Source organism: Elephantulus edwardii, unplaced genomic scaffold, assembly GCF_000299155.1.
Source record: "Elephantulus edwardii isolate Elephantulus edwardi_28Jun2011 unplaced genomic scaffold, EleEdw1.0 scaffold00022, whole genome shotgun sequence".
Classification (NCBI taxonomy): Eukaryota; Metazoa; Chordata; class Mammalia; order Macroscelidea; family Macroscelididae; genus Elephantulus; species Elephantulus edwardii.
The window spans coordinates 22,316,981-22,335,633 of record NW_006399772.1 but is presented as its reverse complement, the minus strand read 5'-3'; the positions used below and the strand labels follow the sequence as shown (position 1 = coordinate 22,335,633).

Genomic DNA, 18,653 nt, shown 5'->3' with positions numbered 1-18,653 from the left:
AAGTCCCTGTGTACATAAAAAAAACTTTTTCCAATAGGGTGAAAAAAACCCCAACCTTACTGACTGGGATAAAAACATTTAGTAACGTCATTTCAAACAAGTGTCTTATAACACAAGTTTACAGAATATTAGCATGCCACCACAAGAAAAAGACTGGTAATCCAATTTACAAAATAGACAAAAGACACGGAAAGACTTTTCCCAGAGGAAGACATTCATATGGCCAACAGACATATGAAGAGATGCTCAAAATCACTGGCAGTAAGAGAGATGCAAATCAAAACCACAATGAGGTACAATCTCACTGCAGTGGCAAAGTTTAACAGGACAGCAAGCAATAAACATTGGAAATGATATGGAAAAATTGAAACTCTCATACACTGTTGGTGGGACTGTAAAATGCTATAACTCTGGAAGACCGTTTGGCATTTCCTCAGAAAGCTGAATGTAAAAATTCCATATGACTCAGCTATGCCACTGCTAAGAGCATGCCCCAAGGAAAATAGAACTAGGACACAAGCAGAGATTTTTGTACACTGGTGTTCATAGTAGTATTATTCACAATAGTAAGAAAAGGGAAATAGCCCAAATTAATGAATTGCAAAATTGTGGTATATTCACATAATTATGTAAAAAATTAGTATATAATATGGGAGAGGCTGAAGAATATATGCTGACTGAACTAACTCAATCTCATAATGCACAGGACAAATAATGCAAAGGACCATCACAGTAAAAAAATACAAAGATTACAAATAAATTGTGTAAAAGGTTCAAGGCGGGGTGGGAGGAGGGTGAGTCAAAGTGGGGAGTTGGGGGAAATTTTGAGGTGGCAGAGATTGGTGGGCAGAAGGAGGGGGTGAAGGAATTAGAAAAGAACCAGTGAGGATCTGAAAACATGGGGTAATGGTGAGTTTTAATCAAGGTGATTAATTTTGTAAAACACAAAGTATGGGAATGATTGTATGAAACACAATAGGAAGAAAGGAATGTGTGAAACACAACATATATGAATGAAACAGTGTATACAAATTCTCTATGCAAACCAATATAAAATAATTTTTTTTAAAAAGGTATCTAACTAAGGGGGGAAAAAAAGCAAGTTTATGGAATTCATAATAGTTGGTTGGGTTTGGTGGAGTGTTTTTTTTTAATAGTGAGTAAAAGAGAAGAAAGAGAGAGAAAAGACAAATATTAGGACAAGCAGTACAGCTTAGATAAGTAAGATTAATCTTGGTTACTTCATTGCTTCCTTCGTTTCAAATAGGCTTTTAAAATTAGAGAATGTTTTTTGTTGTTGTTATTTGTCCCAATTGGTTTCTACTTGACTCTTTCTCGATTCTTGAAGTGCTTCTTTGGATTAAAAATAAGCTGGAATGGAGTGTTCTCGGAGCCTGGCTTCATGGGGTAACCTCTGAAAACCACAGAGTTGGAGAGTCTGCTGTTCAAGAGGGATCTGTCTACTTAACATAGGTCCTTGGGCAGCACAGATGGTTTGAGCTTGGCCAAATGATACGACAGTCAAGCATTCTGTTAACCAAAAGTTGGCAGTTTGAACCCAGTAGCTGCTCTACTGAGGAGAAGAGGCAATCTGTTCTTTTAAAGTATAAATGGCTGGACAATATTATGGGACATTTCTGCTGTATTAGAGGGGGTTTGCTATGCATCAGAACTGACTTGACAGCACAAAACAAGAAGTAACCTAAAGGTAGTTGTACTAGACTCTATGGCACCTAAAACCCACAACTACAACCATGTGCTGGACCTGGGCCTTTATAAAGAAGCTGCTGTAAGAAAGAGAAGGAAGTCAAGAAAACTTTATCAATCAAAACCAAAGATTCACCCCCCCAAAAAAAGCCTTGCACTCCTATGTAAAAAGAACGTTTTCCTTGATGAAATGTCTTCATTCATCACAAGCTATCAAACTGCTGCTCCTTAATGAACTGTTGTTGTTAGGTGGCCTCAAGTCAAGTATGATTCACAGCAACCCTCTGAACAAGATATGAACCCTGTTCTATCCTGTGCCATCCTTACACTTCCTGACACACAAGAGGCCGTTGCAGCACTCACCGTGTCAATCCACCTGGTTGAGGGTCTTCCTCTTCTTCACTGACCCTCTACTTTTCCCATCATACCCTTGGCATCTTGATCTTCTCCAAGGAATAGCCCCTCCTAGCAACATGCCCAATGCATGTGAGGCGAAACCTCATCACTTCTAATGATGTTGTATCATAGAGTCAGAACTGACCCATGGATGACCTTCCTGAGGGTTTTTAGAGCCAATTAATCACAAACGAGGAGATTGTCTATCCTCCCACAGAGCAGCTGGAGGCCTCATAGAATGTGCCTTTTTGATTGTCCTGCACCTTCTTGCCACTAGGCCACCAAAGCTCCCTACTCCTAGTGAATAGGCTTGTCAATGTATAAATGGAAACCTGCAGAATAAATATCCTCCAAAGCAAAAAAGCCTCAAAAGTGTCTTAAGGAGCATTACATTCCACCTTTAATCCTTTTACACCTCAATTTATCAGATCACGGGAGACTGTTTTATAACTTGAACATTATATCATTACACACTTGTCTTTTGGGAAGAGGAAAAGATATCACATAAATTAAGACACTTTTGAGGCTTTATAGTACGCCTGCAATATGAAAGGGGAGGAGAGGGAGCTGAGGGGAGGCGGGACCTCAGTACAACCAGGAAAGAACTGCTAGGAGTGGAGTGTGTCCTAGTCAGGGGGGCTCCTCAGTGATGAGCCTCCTTCAGACTGAGGCAGGTGGGTACTTACAGAGATCTTCAAGAAAGTCTATGCCTGCAGATCTAACAGAAACAAAGAACTTCCTCCACAACGAATACAGACTGAGAAGACCTTTCCCTGGGGCGGGCACCCTGACATTGGACTTCTAGACACTTAAATATAAAAAGAATAACTTCTGCTTTAAAAAAAAACACAGTGAACATATATTTTTTAGGGGTGAGGGGGACAAAATTCAATCCCAAACAGTCATTTTGGAGAAACAAGACACATGTATTTTTTAGTTTAATAGTAGTTCAAAACACTTGGAAATGGATTACCAGAATGGGATTGCTTTTAAGGCACTGGAGACAAGGACTATACATGTAAACTGTGAGAATTCTATTTACAGTTGAGGGCTGGGTGGTTATGTTACCCATATCGAATTGTGCTGCTAACCCGAAAGCCAATAGTCTTCAACTGTTCTAATCCACCAATTACTTATTACTCTCAGGGAGAAAAATGGATAGTCTCCTACCATTATGACTTACAACCTCAGAAACTCATTGGAGGGTCACTACTCATCCATTTGGGGTATCTCTGTAAAACAAGATTAGGTAACTCGGGCACAGGGAAATCATGACGTGTTTTGTGGCATGTTTTGCACTCCACAAGCTTTGGAGTCTGGGGGTAAGACTGAAAGAGTATGACTAAAGAATACATCTGATAAGAAGCTCATTTTCACACAAATATATGGATTTTATTGATAGTAGATATTTTCCTTACAGTAATAAATAGAAATGAATGTTTTAAAGGGTTGGTTGGGAACTGAGATGGCATTGTGCCTTTCAGAGCAGCAGAGTTTTCACTAATGTCTTCTTCACAAATACCTCTCAGAAGAAGTCTGTGGTTACAGATGTGCATGACATCGGCATCATTCCTAAGTGGCTCTCTGTAGCAGAAAGGAAACTGGGCCAGTGTCACCCAACAGTACCCACTCATACTCCAGTTTTAACCTCAGATGATAATAGCATTAAAAAAGAGCTAGTGCCATAAAAAGGTCATTTCAAATATAAAAAATTCTTTTGTACAAATATAATTCATAATCATCCTTAAAATACAGCATTGCTATGTAGAAGTTTGAAACATTATTAAAATAAATAACATTTCCTAGAGAAAAATCTCATTTGCATCACAAAATTATAAAACTGGTGCATGTGTATAAAACTAATCAATTTGTCAGCGTGCCCCCCTCCCCCGCCCCATTTTGTGTAGACAGGATTAAGCGTATATAGGTAGCCTGGAAATGGACATCACCCTTTGAACCCAGATCCTCACAGCCTGTGTATGTCCACCTCGAATACCCCACAGCCCTTATACTCGAGTACTCTCTACCAGAACCTTCTGTGGGAACGCTTTCCAGCACAAAACTACACTACTTTCCCAACAGCCTTTCAGTTCAGAGGTCTTGCACACTTAACTTTCTGGAGGTTTCCACATCCAGGGAGCTTTCCTCTGTTCCCTGCATGTGACTGTAACAGGCCCTTTCCCAGATCAGAGGTGTGTCCTGCTAACTGTATTATTTGGATTGCTAGTAGAGCCTGGAGGTATTAACTGAAAACTGTAGGGTCAGAGAGTTCTCTTTGCCCACTAATCCCTCAATATTGAGTAAGGCATATTGGGTGATCTCTCACTCACAGTGTTCCAATACTTGCTCAGAATTCGAACAGTTAGGATCCTTAAGAGACACTATAGCTATGCTTCTAGAGAGCTCGTACGGAAAGTTATTAACTATAAATACCTTGGAGGGAAAGGAGGAAGGAAAAAGGCATGAAAACCACAAATAAACCACTAAAGTTTCCAGCTATCATCATTACATTGCATTTCTTAGTCATGATTTCAGCTGGTCACCAATAATACAAATGAACAAGTTCCACTACATAGCTGAGCTGGCCAATATTGATAGCCTCCTTCCAATTGTACCTAAGGGAAGAGTTTTCTGGAAGATCCAGCTTGAGCAGGGTAAGTCGTAAATCTTCAAGGACTCAAGGTTCCCACCACACAATTTGACCAGGAAGCCATTTATCCAGGCCCATGTGGACGTCATTAGTTCTTCCTACCAACACTTTTCCTTTTTCATAAAACAAAACAAAGCCTTATGCATTCTTGTTTCATGAGGCAAAGGCAATGGTTTTCTCCTCTAACTCCACATGCGACTCGCCCACGGTAAACGTGCGTACCGTCCTCTAAAGCCGGGTTTCTTGCACCTCTTCCTCTGTCTCCTCCTTCAGAGCGGTGATTTGGGGTCTGGACTTGTGTTTGCTTGAGTTCCGGTGAGGGAAGAGCTTCAGGCGGTCCGAGGAGCTGATGGCTTGCCGGAAAAGGCTCTTCTCACTCAGCAGCTTCTGGATGGATTCGTACTGCCGCACTCTGTTCTCCTCTATGACCTAGGGAAAGGGCCGTCAGTAAGGTGTCAGACAGACAGAGGTGTGTCAGACAGACAGAGGTAGGTCAGACCAGGGCAGGACAGACAGTAGTGGGACCTCAAGGGAACACAGAGCCAAAACCGTAATGAAACCACATCAACTGCACTTGAGTTTGTTTCAACAAGTACCAACCCACTGAATTTTGAAGGCTATAAATCACAACTGCAGATTTCCCATGTTTCTCCCAGCGAGGAGCTTATGGATTCCAACCCCCAGAAATGTGGCCTTTGGGTTAACAGCTCAATGTTCTACAGTCTAGACCACCAGAGTTACCTAGACATCACCCAGGAACTCACATTTTTTTAAATTTTTTTAAAATTTTTATTATTATTTTGTGTGTGTGTACCGTCAAATCAGATCTGACTGGTACAGGAGGAGATTGTCCCTCCTTTCCCGGCAGAGCATCTGGTGGATTCGAACCATGCACCTCTGGGATTGCAGTGCAGCTTCTTGCCACTAGGCCACCAGAGCTCCCCAAAACTCACATTTTAAATAGTCAGCTGTCTTTCCTTTAACTCTGCATACTCATGCTTTAAGGAGATTCTATCTTCTGTGAAGGGAGCTCTGGGGCCCCAGCCAGTAAGGAGTTACTCTGCCAACTCAAAGGCTAGCAGGTACTCTTGAGGAGAAAGGTAGGCTCTCTTCTCCTGTGCAGTTTACAGCATTGAAAACCTAACGGAGGGTCAGCTATGAGTGAGTTCCAACTCACTGACAATGAATTTCATTTGAGACCATTTGTGTAACCTTGAGTGGTACAAATATTTTGCTCAGCAGTTTATGGAAAGGTTGAAGATTCAAGTTCACCCTTGAGGCAACTCAAAAGAAGATCCTGGCTATCTATGTCCAACAAAACCAGCCCCTAAAAGCCCCTGGAGTGCAGTTCTATTCTGACAGCCACGACATTGCTGTGTGTCAGAGTTCTCTAGGAGGCAACTGGCTGAGAAGTTAGCTGTCATTTTTTTCTTATCAGTTGGAAATCTGCTTTCTTTTTATAATTAGTCTAGTCCTGGACAAGGAGCCCTAGTGGCACAGAGGTTGACATCTAGATGCAAACCAAAAGGCTGGAGGTTCAAACCCACTCAGTGGCTCCAAGAGAGGAAAACTGTGAAGATCTGCTTCCGTAAAGATTGTGCTGAAAACCCTCCAGGGCAGATCTACTCTGTCACATGAGGTAAAGATGAGTTGGAATTGACCTGATGTCACCCAGCAAAAGCAACATAATATTGGAAAGAGCCTTTTCTCAGAGGGCCTTAGAGGAATTCTATGTGCTTTGAACCCAAGAATGATTCATATTAAATTCTCTCTAGGTTACCTAAAAATCAGCCTCTATAACAATTGCTCTGAAGCCTAACAAGCCCAGGTGTGATACACTGAATATACTCTCTTTGCAAACCCACAAGCCGAGGTGAGAAGGGCTTGATCCCTTGATCCAGCCCTCTGGACATGTTTGCAGCAGGGCAAGGGGTTCAGACCCAGCCCCCTAATTCACCTGAAGCTTAGTAATGAGGATAGTCACCACACTCTCTCAGTAAGGACACATCTACCTCCGGGAGGCTCAGAAAACTGAACAGATATGACACAACACGGCACCATCCTCAGAGATTGTCGATGACTAAACCAGAGGAATGTGTAAACAGCCCTTGAAGGAATCCGTGACAGTCTTGAAAGCTCACCGTAAAGGTGGTTGGGTGGGGCACTAACTTGAGCTCCAAATGATGAACAGAAAAAACAAAATAAGCCTTTCAGCTATGTATTAAATCCATAAGTAAGATCTTGGGGGAAATCCAGGCCTTTCTTGGACCCTGTTCAAGAGATACTTAGTTCTTGAAAGGACAAGGTATTTGTTTTAAATGGTAGAGTCTTTTATACAACTTAGTGCCAAAATAATGTACTCAAGAATTTAGATACCCCAATTTATTTATGTCTCAAAAATTACTGCCATCACGTCAGAAATGACTCTTAGCTGATCCTTCCGTGGGTTTTCTTTCTTTCATGGGGCCACGGATGGATTCGAACCACTGCCTTTGGGTAGCACAACTCCTCATCCACCAGACCACCCACCAGAGATCTGTATATATTAATACAGGATAGTTACACATTGCCATTTTTGTTTTGTTTTGTTTTTAGTTACTGACTTCCAATCTAAACTCATGTTCAGATCAAAGCCAGAAAATTGGGTAGCTATGGAGGGACATCATGGAAGAGGAGGACACCCGATGAGATAGGTTGATAAAGTAACTAGGGCAACAGGGATAATAAGTGTGTTGGAGTCAGTGAGACGGGCTACGGACAGGGCAGAGTTCAGAGCTACTGTACTGTCGCTATGAGTCACAGGCAACTCGATGGCACATAACTACTACATTCCACATGAAGGTGAAAGGCCAAATGACACAAGATTGAAGGAAGAATTTGTACATTGCCATAGTGTTCAAAGGCAGGCACCTATGAGAGTGTTACTCACACTTAAAGGGGAATTCAGATCTTCAGGAAAAGACACTCACCAAAAACCGCTGACACTCCAGCATTGCTTCTATCCTGTGTTCACACAGGATTACCGTGCAGTCAGCGAATGCTTGTTTGAGGGTTCTCCGAATGACTTGGTATGTTCTGGAAAAGAAAGAAAATCCCACAATATCCCATTACCGATTCTCCAGTTACACCACTAATCTGCCTTTATCGCTGACCATGCACCTGCCTGCTTATCAATTTCGTTCTTTAAATACTTTCAGCCTCATGTTGACAGTTACCCACCTTTAGCTTTCCAACCATGGATCAGATTCTAATGTTCCATAAATACCCAGAACAAAGATTTTTAAGACAATTTCACAGTTGAGCGCAATTTTTTCAGCATGTGAAAGCTCTAGAAATTCTTTATTTTATGCTGCAAATATTTCATATGTCACAAATAAAATACAAAGGAAGATCATAAGGCCTGATGGTACCTACATAACTGAACATTTCATCATGTGTTGATAAGTAAGAAAAGAGATTTTGTATTCTAAACTCAGAAGAGAGCACAGGACTTTTACTCTGTGAAATAAGCACTCTTGGTTACATTATACAATGACTTCTCCACTGGACAATCATTTCATGCCTAGAGGGGGCCCCTCCACCTTCAGCTCTCATAGTCCAGTGAGAAGTCCAATATGAATAGGGGCTGGAATGTTCTGTGTTTTCCAATAGCAGGATTCTGAAACTCACATGGGATCCAAATGAGCACTGGGTTCATCAAGCAGCACGATCTTGGCCTTACTGAGTACAGATCTGGCCAAGCACATCAACTGTTTGTGGCCATGGCTTAGGACGTAGCCCCCATCCACAAGGACAAAATCAAGGTTCCCAGGAAACTGCTCTATTACAGATTTGAGTCCAACCTGCACAAAGAAAGAAGGAAAGCATGTTTCTTAGGACAGCAGTTTAGATACCGTGGCCTTGTTGCTGTTGTTAAGTGTCACTGGGTTGAGTACAACTCATGGCAACACTATGAACAACAGATCTGAGCCTGTCTCAATCTGTGCCAGACTCAGAAGCTCAGACACACTTGAACCCATTGCTGCAGTCGCTGCAGTCAATGCTTCTGGTTGGGGGGTCTTTTTCACCCCAATATTTCTATTCTTCATTTTTTGGTTACTTTTTTTCCCCAATTGATTTACATATAATAATTAGTTTACATTGTGTTTCATGCATGTACACTGCGTATTATATGATCTTTCATTTACATTGTAATTCACATAATCATTCATCTACATTATATTTTGTTGTTGTTGATTGCTGTCGAGTCGAGCATTACTCATAGTGACCCTATGAACAAAAGACCTGAAGCCTTTCTATACCTATCATTTCTCAGAGTTCATAGAGTTTCCAAAGGCATGTGGTTTAGGAAGTGGACACCACATTATATTTCATTGTTGTTGTTGTTAAGTGTCATTGAGTTGCTTGCAACTCATAGCTACCTTATGTACAAGAGCCATAAGCCTTGCTCTATCCTGTGCCAACCTCACTGTCTCCGACACATCTACTCCCACCAAGGTAATAACAGGCATAGATTAATAATTAACTATATGAAATATAATGTACCATCATATCAAGGGATGGTACACTATATTTAATATAATTAATTCTTGATTTCTGCCTATTATTACCTTGTTGCCTCAGTCTGCAATGAATCCTTCCCATTCTTTCCAACGCCTCCATCTGCCCACTAAACTCTATTATCCTAGTAGTTTCCATCTTTCCCCTGGTTGGAGGTCTTAAAAGCATGCAATTATTATGAAATATGAAAAGAAACACTGGGGATATGAAAGCTTAAATTTCCCTATCAGGCCCAACTCCTACTATTTGGGCTTGAAGGAGCAAAAATCTACACTCTTGAGTCCTTGGAGAAACATAAGAATCTGCTTGAGCGTGGTGTTAATGAGGGCCTCAGTGAAGCTATGGATGAATTAGATACTATTCAGTGAGAATACCAGCTAGTTGTACAAAACACAAGTGAAGAAAGGCGAAAGGTGGGAAATAATCTACAACGTCTTTTAGAAATGGTTGCTATGCACGTGGGCTCTGTAGAGAAACATCTTGAGGAGCTGATTGCTAAAGCTGGGAATGAGTATGAAGAATTCATGTCTGAAGATCTCTTAGGAAATATTCGAGAGATTGGGGATAAGTATAAGAAGAAAGCTGCTCTACTTAAGGTTTCTGATGAATGAAGATGAAATGCTGATTACCTAAGCAAGAACTGTGTAAATTTGGAACTACTCTGTTTGACAAATCCTGTACCTTACAATGATGTTTCATAACCATTTCTTCCCAAGCCTTTGGAATAGTTTTATATCTGTATCTTTTCTAAATGTAGTTTCTTAACTTAAAATATGCATAACTTGAAATGACAATGTTGTTAAAATTGTTGCCTTTACATTTATACTCAATAAAGTTGAATTAGCAGTGTGAAAAAAAAAATCTACACTCTTGACAGCACTCATGGGTAATTCTATCACTTTTCTGTACTTCATTCATTCTAGAATTTTTAGTGACTGCCTATTGTATGCCAAGAACAATAATAGGCATTATGGAAACAACAAATAGTGCATGACTTCTTTAAGACCCAAAGTTCACAAAGAAACATACAAGTAATTATAACAATTGAATATACACTGTGCTACTTTAATCCTCATTACTTCATCAGTGAAAAATGGGGAAATAGTAACTATTGATCTCGTAAAGTTGTTAAGAGGACTGAATGGATAATTTATATAAAGGGGTAAGCACAGAGTGTGGCACATGGCAAGTACGTAGGTGTCCTCGAGTCAACTACAATTCACAAAGGACCTTATGGCCAATAGATAGAAATGTCACCCTATCCTTCACCATCCCCACCAAGCTCAAGCCCATGGAAAGCACTTGATAAATGTATCTGTTGGGCTGGTAGCTGAAAGTTCAATAATTCAAACCCACCAGTCACACCTCAGAGAAATACAAAGCAGTGTCCTCCATTAAGATTTACAACCTTGGAAAGCTGGCCAATGGTCACCATGAGTTGGAACTGGACTCAAAGGCAGTGGGTTTGGTTTTTATCTCAGAAGTAGCGTAGCCAAAATGCTTCTTTGAAACAGGGTGATGAGACTTTATCTCACAGACTTTGGGTAAGCTATCAGGCAATACCAGTCCCTGGAGAAGGTCATGATGCTTGCTAAGTAGAGGGTCAGGAATAAAGAGAGGCTTTCAATGAGTGACTGTATCAGTGGCTCAAACACAGCAGAGATTGTAAGGATGATGTTAAGATCAGGTAAGGCTTCTCTCTGATGTACCTCTGGTTCCTGTGTGTTGGAGTGTATCAGCGGCACCCAGCAACATAAGAGAATTGTTGGTAGCTGCCACAGAGTCAATTCTGACTCATGCTAGCCTCATCTGCGAAGAGAACTTTCAGAAGCAGATCATCAGGTCTCTGTCTTTCGCAGCACCTCTAGGGGAGTTCAGGGCACCAATCTTTTGGATAATAGCTGCATCACCCCAAACTCCAAAACTCATTACCATCAAAGCAAAGCACCTCTAGGGGAGATTACGGCACCAATCTTTTGGATAATAGCTGCATCACCCCCAACTCCAAAACTCATTACCATCAAAGCAGTTCCTTGTATCGTAACAGAGCAGAACTGCCCATGGAGTTTCCAAGGATGTGCATATATAGTTACAAAAGCAAAGTGTCACATTTTTTCACCTGTTGAGCAGCTGGTGAGTTTGAACTGCCACCTTTTTTTTGTTGTTGTTGTTGTCGTCGGTAGGCAAGCACTTTAACCACTGTGCTACCAGGCCTTCTTTGCACCAGGAAGGGACCCATTAAAATTGCTATAGCCTGGGAATGCCCAACCACACAGATCTAGTCACCAAAGCACTACCCTAGTACACATCAGCATTTGTACATTCTCCTCTTTCCAACATTTCATTGTGAAGTATGCTAGCAAGAATATGTATTGTTATACAGCACTCTGAAACAGGGCTGAGATTTTGGTAATAATACAGTAGGGGTGTAGTTTCTCCCTCTAGATAATTTATATCTATCATATGCATCTTTCTTAATGCTATAGGATGAAAGCCACTCAATGCAATACAATACTTTCATTAGCAAAGTGTTTTAGATTGTACTTTTCTTTGATAATGTTCTGAATAAAAATGCATGCTTTTACCCAGATAGAACTCTTTCTTTACTACAAGTAAGGAATCATATATTTAAGTATATTGGCTGGTGAACTCAGCTGCAAACCAAAATAGTCAATGGTTCAAACCCACCAGTCACTCCTTGGGAAAAGATGTGGCAGTCCACTTCTGTAAAGATACACCATCCTGGAAATCTTATAAGGCCGCTTCTACTCTGTCCGCTGGGTCATCATTAATCAGAATCAGCTCACTGATTTGATTTGGTGGTCAGTATTTGGAGAATTGAATATTTTCAATGTACAGCAGTTAACGGAGCAGACCAATTGAAGAGGTATTGCACAACATTCCTGCCTCTGTCACTCTAAATCATTGTAAAAATCATGTTTGCTAAAGGAAGGTCAACATTGAGGAGAAAAACGTCAAATTTTGAAGTCAGCAAACATTTAAAAAATGTACAATAGACTCTTACTGAGAGCTCATTAAACTCTAGGTACCATAACCCATCTGAGGATCCAAATAAGAGTACTGAGCTCTGTCCTAAAGAAACTCATGATCCAGGTGGAGAGAAAAATAGTGAGAAAGTGCTGTTTCTTCTGAACTCTTAGGGCATTGTGAGAGGGGATAGGATTTAACTGGAAATCACTGTTGTTTTTGTTATATGCCATCGAGTCATCTGCAACCCATAGCAACCCTACGTACAACGGCCCTAAACCCTGCTTTGTCCTGTGCCAACCTCACTGTCTCTGATACACCCACCTCCATTACCCCAGTCACTGAATCAATCCACCTCATTGAGGACCTTCCCCTCCTGCGCTGTCCCCCCACTCTCCCAAGCATGATGTTCTTCTCCAAGAACTGGTTCCTCTAACTCATAATCAAATTCACTGCCATCAAGTCAATTCTGATTGAAAGCAACCCTATAGAGTAGAACTGTCCCACTGGGTTTCTGAGACTAGCAGAGTGCTCCATCTTTCTTCCGTGGAGTGACAAGTGGGTTTGAACCACCACCCTTCCAGTTAGTGGTCCAACATTTAACCCACTGCTCTATGCAGTTCCTTGGATATTGCTTCAGAGATCATCTAATTTAGTGATTTTTAGCAGTAAAAGACTTTATTTTAATTATAAATACGTAACATATCATTAAATATACACTATAGATAACATATATTGTTGTTGTTTTATGCCAGTGAGTAAGAAGTGACTCAACAGATCCTTCAGTGGGTTTTCAGAGGCAGTAAATGACACAGGAGGAGGTGGCCCATCTTTCTCCTACTATGTAACATACAGCTATATAAACACACACACACATACACAAGGGAAACTCTGGTGGTGTAGCCCGTAGGGAATTGCACTGCTAACCCCTAGGCCACCCTTCTCTGGTAGTTACATCCACCATCAGCTCCACAGGAAAAATGGGCAATCTCTTCCCATTACTTACAGATTCAGAAACCCAGTGGGAAGGGTCAGCTATGAGTTGGTACAACTTGATAATAGTGAGGGGGCTTTTTCAAGATATGTAATTATATATGTAGTTCTGGTGGCCTACTGGGTAAAGAGTTGTGCTGCCAACTCAAGGTAGTTGGTATCCACCAGCAGCTCCATTGAGAAAGATAGGCATTCTCTTCCCATGCAATTTACAGTCTCTGAAAAATCTTCTGGAGGGTCAGATCTGAGTCCATTCTAACACAACAGCACATGACAACAACATATCTATCTATCTATCTATCTATCTATCTATCTATCTATCTATCTCTATCTCTATATATCTATCTTTATCTCTATCTATATCTATCTATCTATCTAGAGAAAACACGCTCTGGTAGTCTAATTGGTAGCGAGTGGTGCAGCCTAGTCAATGGTGAGCAGTTCTCATTCATTAGCTGTTGCAAGAGAGAAAGACAGGCAATCTCTTCTCAAGTGATTTACGGTCTCTGAAAGTCCTTTGGAAGCTCAGCATGGGAGGGGATAATTCAACGTTCTTCCATGGAATAAAATATTGTTGCTGTTGTACTGTGTACCGTAGAATCAGAACTGACCCATAGCTGACCCTCCAGCGGGTTTTCAGAGGCAGTTAATCAATCACATGGGAGGAGATCTCCCATAGCTAGATATACATTATATATAAATCCTCTGAAAACCCTATGAGTCAACGAGTCCGTCAGCTCCAACTCAATGGCACTGAGCAAGTGTTACATATAAATATAATCTATCCCATTATAACCTTATTTACAATATCATTACAAACAATTTTTTCCCATATAGGTTGAAACAAATACTAATTTTAGCTCTGTCCTTTCCAAACTAACTGCTATAATTTAAACTCTTCTAAGTGTTTTCATTCTAAAAAAAAGAAAAGAAACTAAAAAAAAAAAAAGAGCAAAGCAGATGAGATGTAAAGAGCTGCTTTTAGGACAAAGGAATCTGTGCTCTTTCTTCTGCTGACCTAATTCACTGACTATGCTTCTCAAATTGCTAATTTTCCAGGAGCAGTCTCATACTGTGGTGCATCAAACTAAATAATGACAGCATTCTCGAAAGTCCCGGGTATTTTCCTCCAAATGTTGACTTTAGCTATTTGCACTTTGGAATGTTACTATGAAGCAAGAGTTTGCTCTTGTGCTGAGGAAACATGACAAGGATGAGAAAAGTCAATTGTGGTGGGATGGAGTCGCCTATTAGTGAACGGGTCTAAAAATAGACACTGGTGACTTCTTTAGACACGTCTTTTGCTATCCTGTAGTTTTTCGATGGTAAATATTTAGCATCAAAGGCCAACCTTCCAGCTATTTATTTATTCTCTGGAACTACTTAACCTACCAACTGATGTATGTGGAAGGAAGGAAATGATTTTAGAAATATAATCTGAAAAGTAAATAATTACTCCAAATCCCTTATCCTACATACTAATAAAACATGGTGCTTGCAGTATAGATCACCCTGAGACATTTGAAAAAAAAAACCAAACAAAAAAACTACCCACCCTTAAAACAAGAATTCAGAAAGCTGCCCTGTTCCCGAATCCATCACTGAGCTCAACCAATCCAAGCTTCTGAAGGTCAGTTTCCTTCTCATAAGACATGGATATAGTATCTGTCATAGACCAGTCACAGAATTGTCTTGATGATGTAATAATCAAGAACAAACTTCACCTATGAAAAGACCATCTATTCATTCATTTAATTAATATTCATTGAATACCAACTGTACACCAACATGATTTTGTTACGTGCTGCTGAGCTGATTCCAATCATATCAATGATATAAGACAGTGTAGAATGGCCCATAGTTCCCTAAGCTGTAATCTTCACTTCGGATATGTTAAGAGGAAGAACTAGTCCATGAAGATGGAAAGAAGGCTTGAAAGTAGAGGACTGGCAAGATGGAGAAGACTCTCAAAGACGTGGTTTGACAGAGTGACTACAACAATGAGTTTAAGGACCACAATGAGGGCAAGGGTGGTGCATGGCCAGGTAGTGGTTGGTTCTGTTGTACACTGCGTTGCTACAAGTGAGAACAGCTTGGCAACACTTAGCAACAGAAGCAAGAACAATAACAACAACAGCTGTTACCAGAGGAAACCCTTGTGGAGTGAAGGTTAAATGCTTGATCGCTAACTATGGTGTTAGTAGTTCTAACTTACCAGTTGCTCCATGGGAAGATGTAACATTCTGCTGTTCTAAAAGCTACCCAGCTTTGACATCCTACGGGGCAGCTCTACTCTGTCCTAAAACGTTGCTGTGACTCAAAATCAACTTGACAGCAGCAGGTTTGATTTGTAGTTTGGTTAATCTTCACAAGAGGAAGTGAATGGCCAGGGCTTCTCTCATAGAACCCATGGTATATTCAAACTGATGAGCTTTTGACTAAGAGCTGAGCACTTAACCATTACACTGCCAGTGCAGCTGTGAGCAGAAATGGTGTCTGCCAACAAGGATGAACAAAACCTAAATCTCTACCCAGTGTGAGAAATGCTATGGATGGGTGGATGGTGGTATACGAACCACCTAGGAAGGGTCTCTCCTTCCCTGGAGCATCAGAGGAAAAGCCATGCCTAATCGAGAGGCTTGGATGATGAATGGGAGCAGGCGAACCAATGACAGGATGGGGGGAGGGGACTGCCCAGGTATAAAGAACTGTATGAGCAAATGCTTTTGGAGAACACATGGTGCTTTGTTTGTTTGTGGTTTTTTTTATATTTATTATTATTATTACTACTACTCTCTGTGTGTGTGCCCTCAAATCAGATCTGACTGGTACAGGAGGAGATTGCCCACCCATCCCCTCCTTCTACAGCAGAGCATCTGGTGGATTCAAACCCAGTACCTCTGAGATTGCAATGCAGCTTCTTGCCATTAGGCCACCAGAGCTCCCTACACATGGTGCTTTAAAGAAACCAAAATAAATATTCTATGGCTAAATCATGAGAAGATGGGGGATGAAATTAGAAGGGTTAGCAGACCAATCATACAAATTGTGAGTTTCTTTAAGGACCTTGAATGCACTCCAGAAGGAAATAAGGATACATAGAAAATTGTAACAAGTAATCAGATTTATTGTTGAGAAAAATCAACAGAATGAACTTTAAGTAACCAATGAATAAAAAGCTTGAAGTCCATGTCAAAAGTAGATGTGAGAGATGGTATCAAGTGAGTATGTGAAAAAGTGTGTATATGGTAGATATCCATGGGAGGTCAAAAGACAGGATTTGTCTTGTGGAGACAAAAATGTGGAGGTTGAAGAGGAATTAAGAATAATTCCAAGATCTCAGGTAACTAGAGAATGGTTAAGCTATTCTCTGAGATCAGGAGCAGGACAGGATGTGAAGGAGGTAGATGAGAAACCCACTTGCTCATCTATGTTGGGTTGTCTAACAGGCATGTGAACAGGCAGAGAGCACTGTGGCCAGGCAAATGCAGGAATTAGGGCACAGCAGTATTAGTGCCAAGAAGAGGCCTGGCACTTCATGGGAAAAACGCATAAAGATAAGAGGTAGGATTCTTCGAACAACATTTAAGAGATGGTCAGACAAAGATCAGATGAAAACATGATTATGATCGTTAACATCTTTTTCTCTTAACTTCCACTCATGTCAAGACGGAACCTATTCACAGTTGACCCTCCAGCAAGTTTTCAGAGGCTATAAAGTGCACTAGAAGGAATTGTTCACCTGTGTACTGAGAAGCTGTTTGTGGACGCCTGAGGGGCCACCTTTAGGTTAGTCTCACAAATCTTGACATACTAGAGCCTCCTGACTTTCACTTAGTACCTATTATTCACCAGCCATTGGGTTATGCCCATTATATGCACAAGTACTAAAAGTTCCAACAATTCTCTCCATTTATTGTAATATATGTGTGTGTGTGTGTGTGTATCTAGATAGATAGATAGATAGATAGATAGATAGATAGATAGATAGATAGAGCTATGAGCCCAATTTTCTCCCATCAGATTCAGTTTCTTTCAGCATTCTCTTTGATTTATTGTTGTTGCTATGTGCTGTTGAGCTGACTATGACTCAGAAATTCTATGAACAATAGCTCTGAAACGTACTCTATCCGGAGCCAGCCTCACTAACTCTTACATACCTGACCCCACTGCCACAGTCACTGTGTCAGTCCATCTCATCCAGGGTCTTTTTATCCCTCACTGGCCCTTCACCCATCTAAACATGATGTCCTTCATCAAGGGTTGGCTTCCTCCTGATAACATCCCCAAAGGATGTGAGACAGAGTTTCAAAAGTCTTGCTTCCAAAGAGTTACTTGGTTTCACCCTCTCCAGGAAAGCCCTGCCCGTTTTTTCCTCTTGGCAGTCCATGATATGCTCAGTACTCTTCTCCAGCACCATATTTCTAAGGTATTGATCCTTCCTTTGTCATTTTTAGTCACTGTCTAGCTCTCAGATGCAATTGAGAAGACCATGGCCTGGATAAGGTGCCTGGATCTTAGTCTCTAGAATGATATCATTGTTCTTTGGCATTCTGGAGAGACAGCAGATTTTCCCAACTCGTCTTTTGATTTCTTGACTGCTAGTGCCAACATCAAGAAGATAAAGATACCACTGGGCCAATTGGCAGCACTAATGATGGATGGAGGAGATACTGAGGTTGTTAACAGTTACAGCTTGCTCGGCTCCACAATTAGCACTCTTGGTACCAGCAGTTAGGAAATCAAAAGACAAAGTACATCGGGAAAATCTGCTGTCAGGGACAATCTTCTTGGTACCAGCAGTTAGGAAATCAAAAGACAAAGTACATCGGGAAAATCTGCTGTCAGGGACAATCTGTCTTTGGATTTACAGCACAATTTCTTGCCCACGAAGTCACTAGAGCTTCTTAAAAAGACTATGTTGTTTTTGTTGTGTACCATCAAGTCAGAACCAACCCATAGCTGACCCTCCAGCAGATTTACAGAGGCAGCAAATTGCACAGGAGGAGACTGCCCATCTTTCTCTCATGGAGTAGCTAGTGGGTCCAGACCACATAGCTTTGTGTTGGTAGCACAATTACTCACCAAGAAGCCACTAGAGCTCCTGAGGCCAAGTAAATGTGAATACTTTTTCTGACTGTTGAGGCTATTTGTTGTTAGAGAGTTGACTGATTTGTGAGCTATTTTGGTTTGTGTTAGGGAACACATTCACTGTTACTCAAAGCCCATGGCAGTTATGTTTGGCTGATGTCATTACATCTGAGGAGGTACACTTCTTACATTAGATTGTCATTTAAAATCTTGATCACGCCTTTGAAAGTTTTAGACTATTCTTATATTCTTGCTTTTCTATAAGTAC

General features: G+C 40.9%; 1 protein-coding gene across 1 annotated transcript in view; it reads right to left on the bottom strand.

Moving 5' to 3' along the window:
- Nucleotides 1–4,981: 4,981 nt before the first annotated feature.
- Nucleotides 4,982–18,653, bottom strand: part of CFTR (cystic fibrosis transmembrane conductance regulator (ATP-binding cassette sub-family C, member 7)) — a 177,326-nt gene continuing 163,654 nt past the window's right edge. Inside the window, exons 24-26 of the mRNA XM_006882697.1 lie at nucleotides 8,423–8,595; nucleotides 7,723–7,828; nucleotides 4,982–5,182 (exon numbers count right to left, since the gene is read on the bottom strand). Coding sequence (XP_006882759.1) covers nucleotides 4,982–5,182; nucleotides 7,723–7,828; nucleotides 8,423–8,595 — 480 coding nt within the window. The remainder of the gene's footprint in view (nucleotides 5,183–7,722; nucleotides 7,829–8,422; nucleotides 8,596–18,653) is intronic.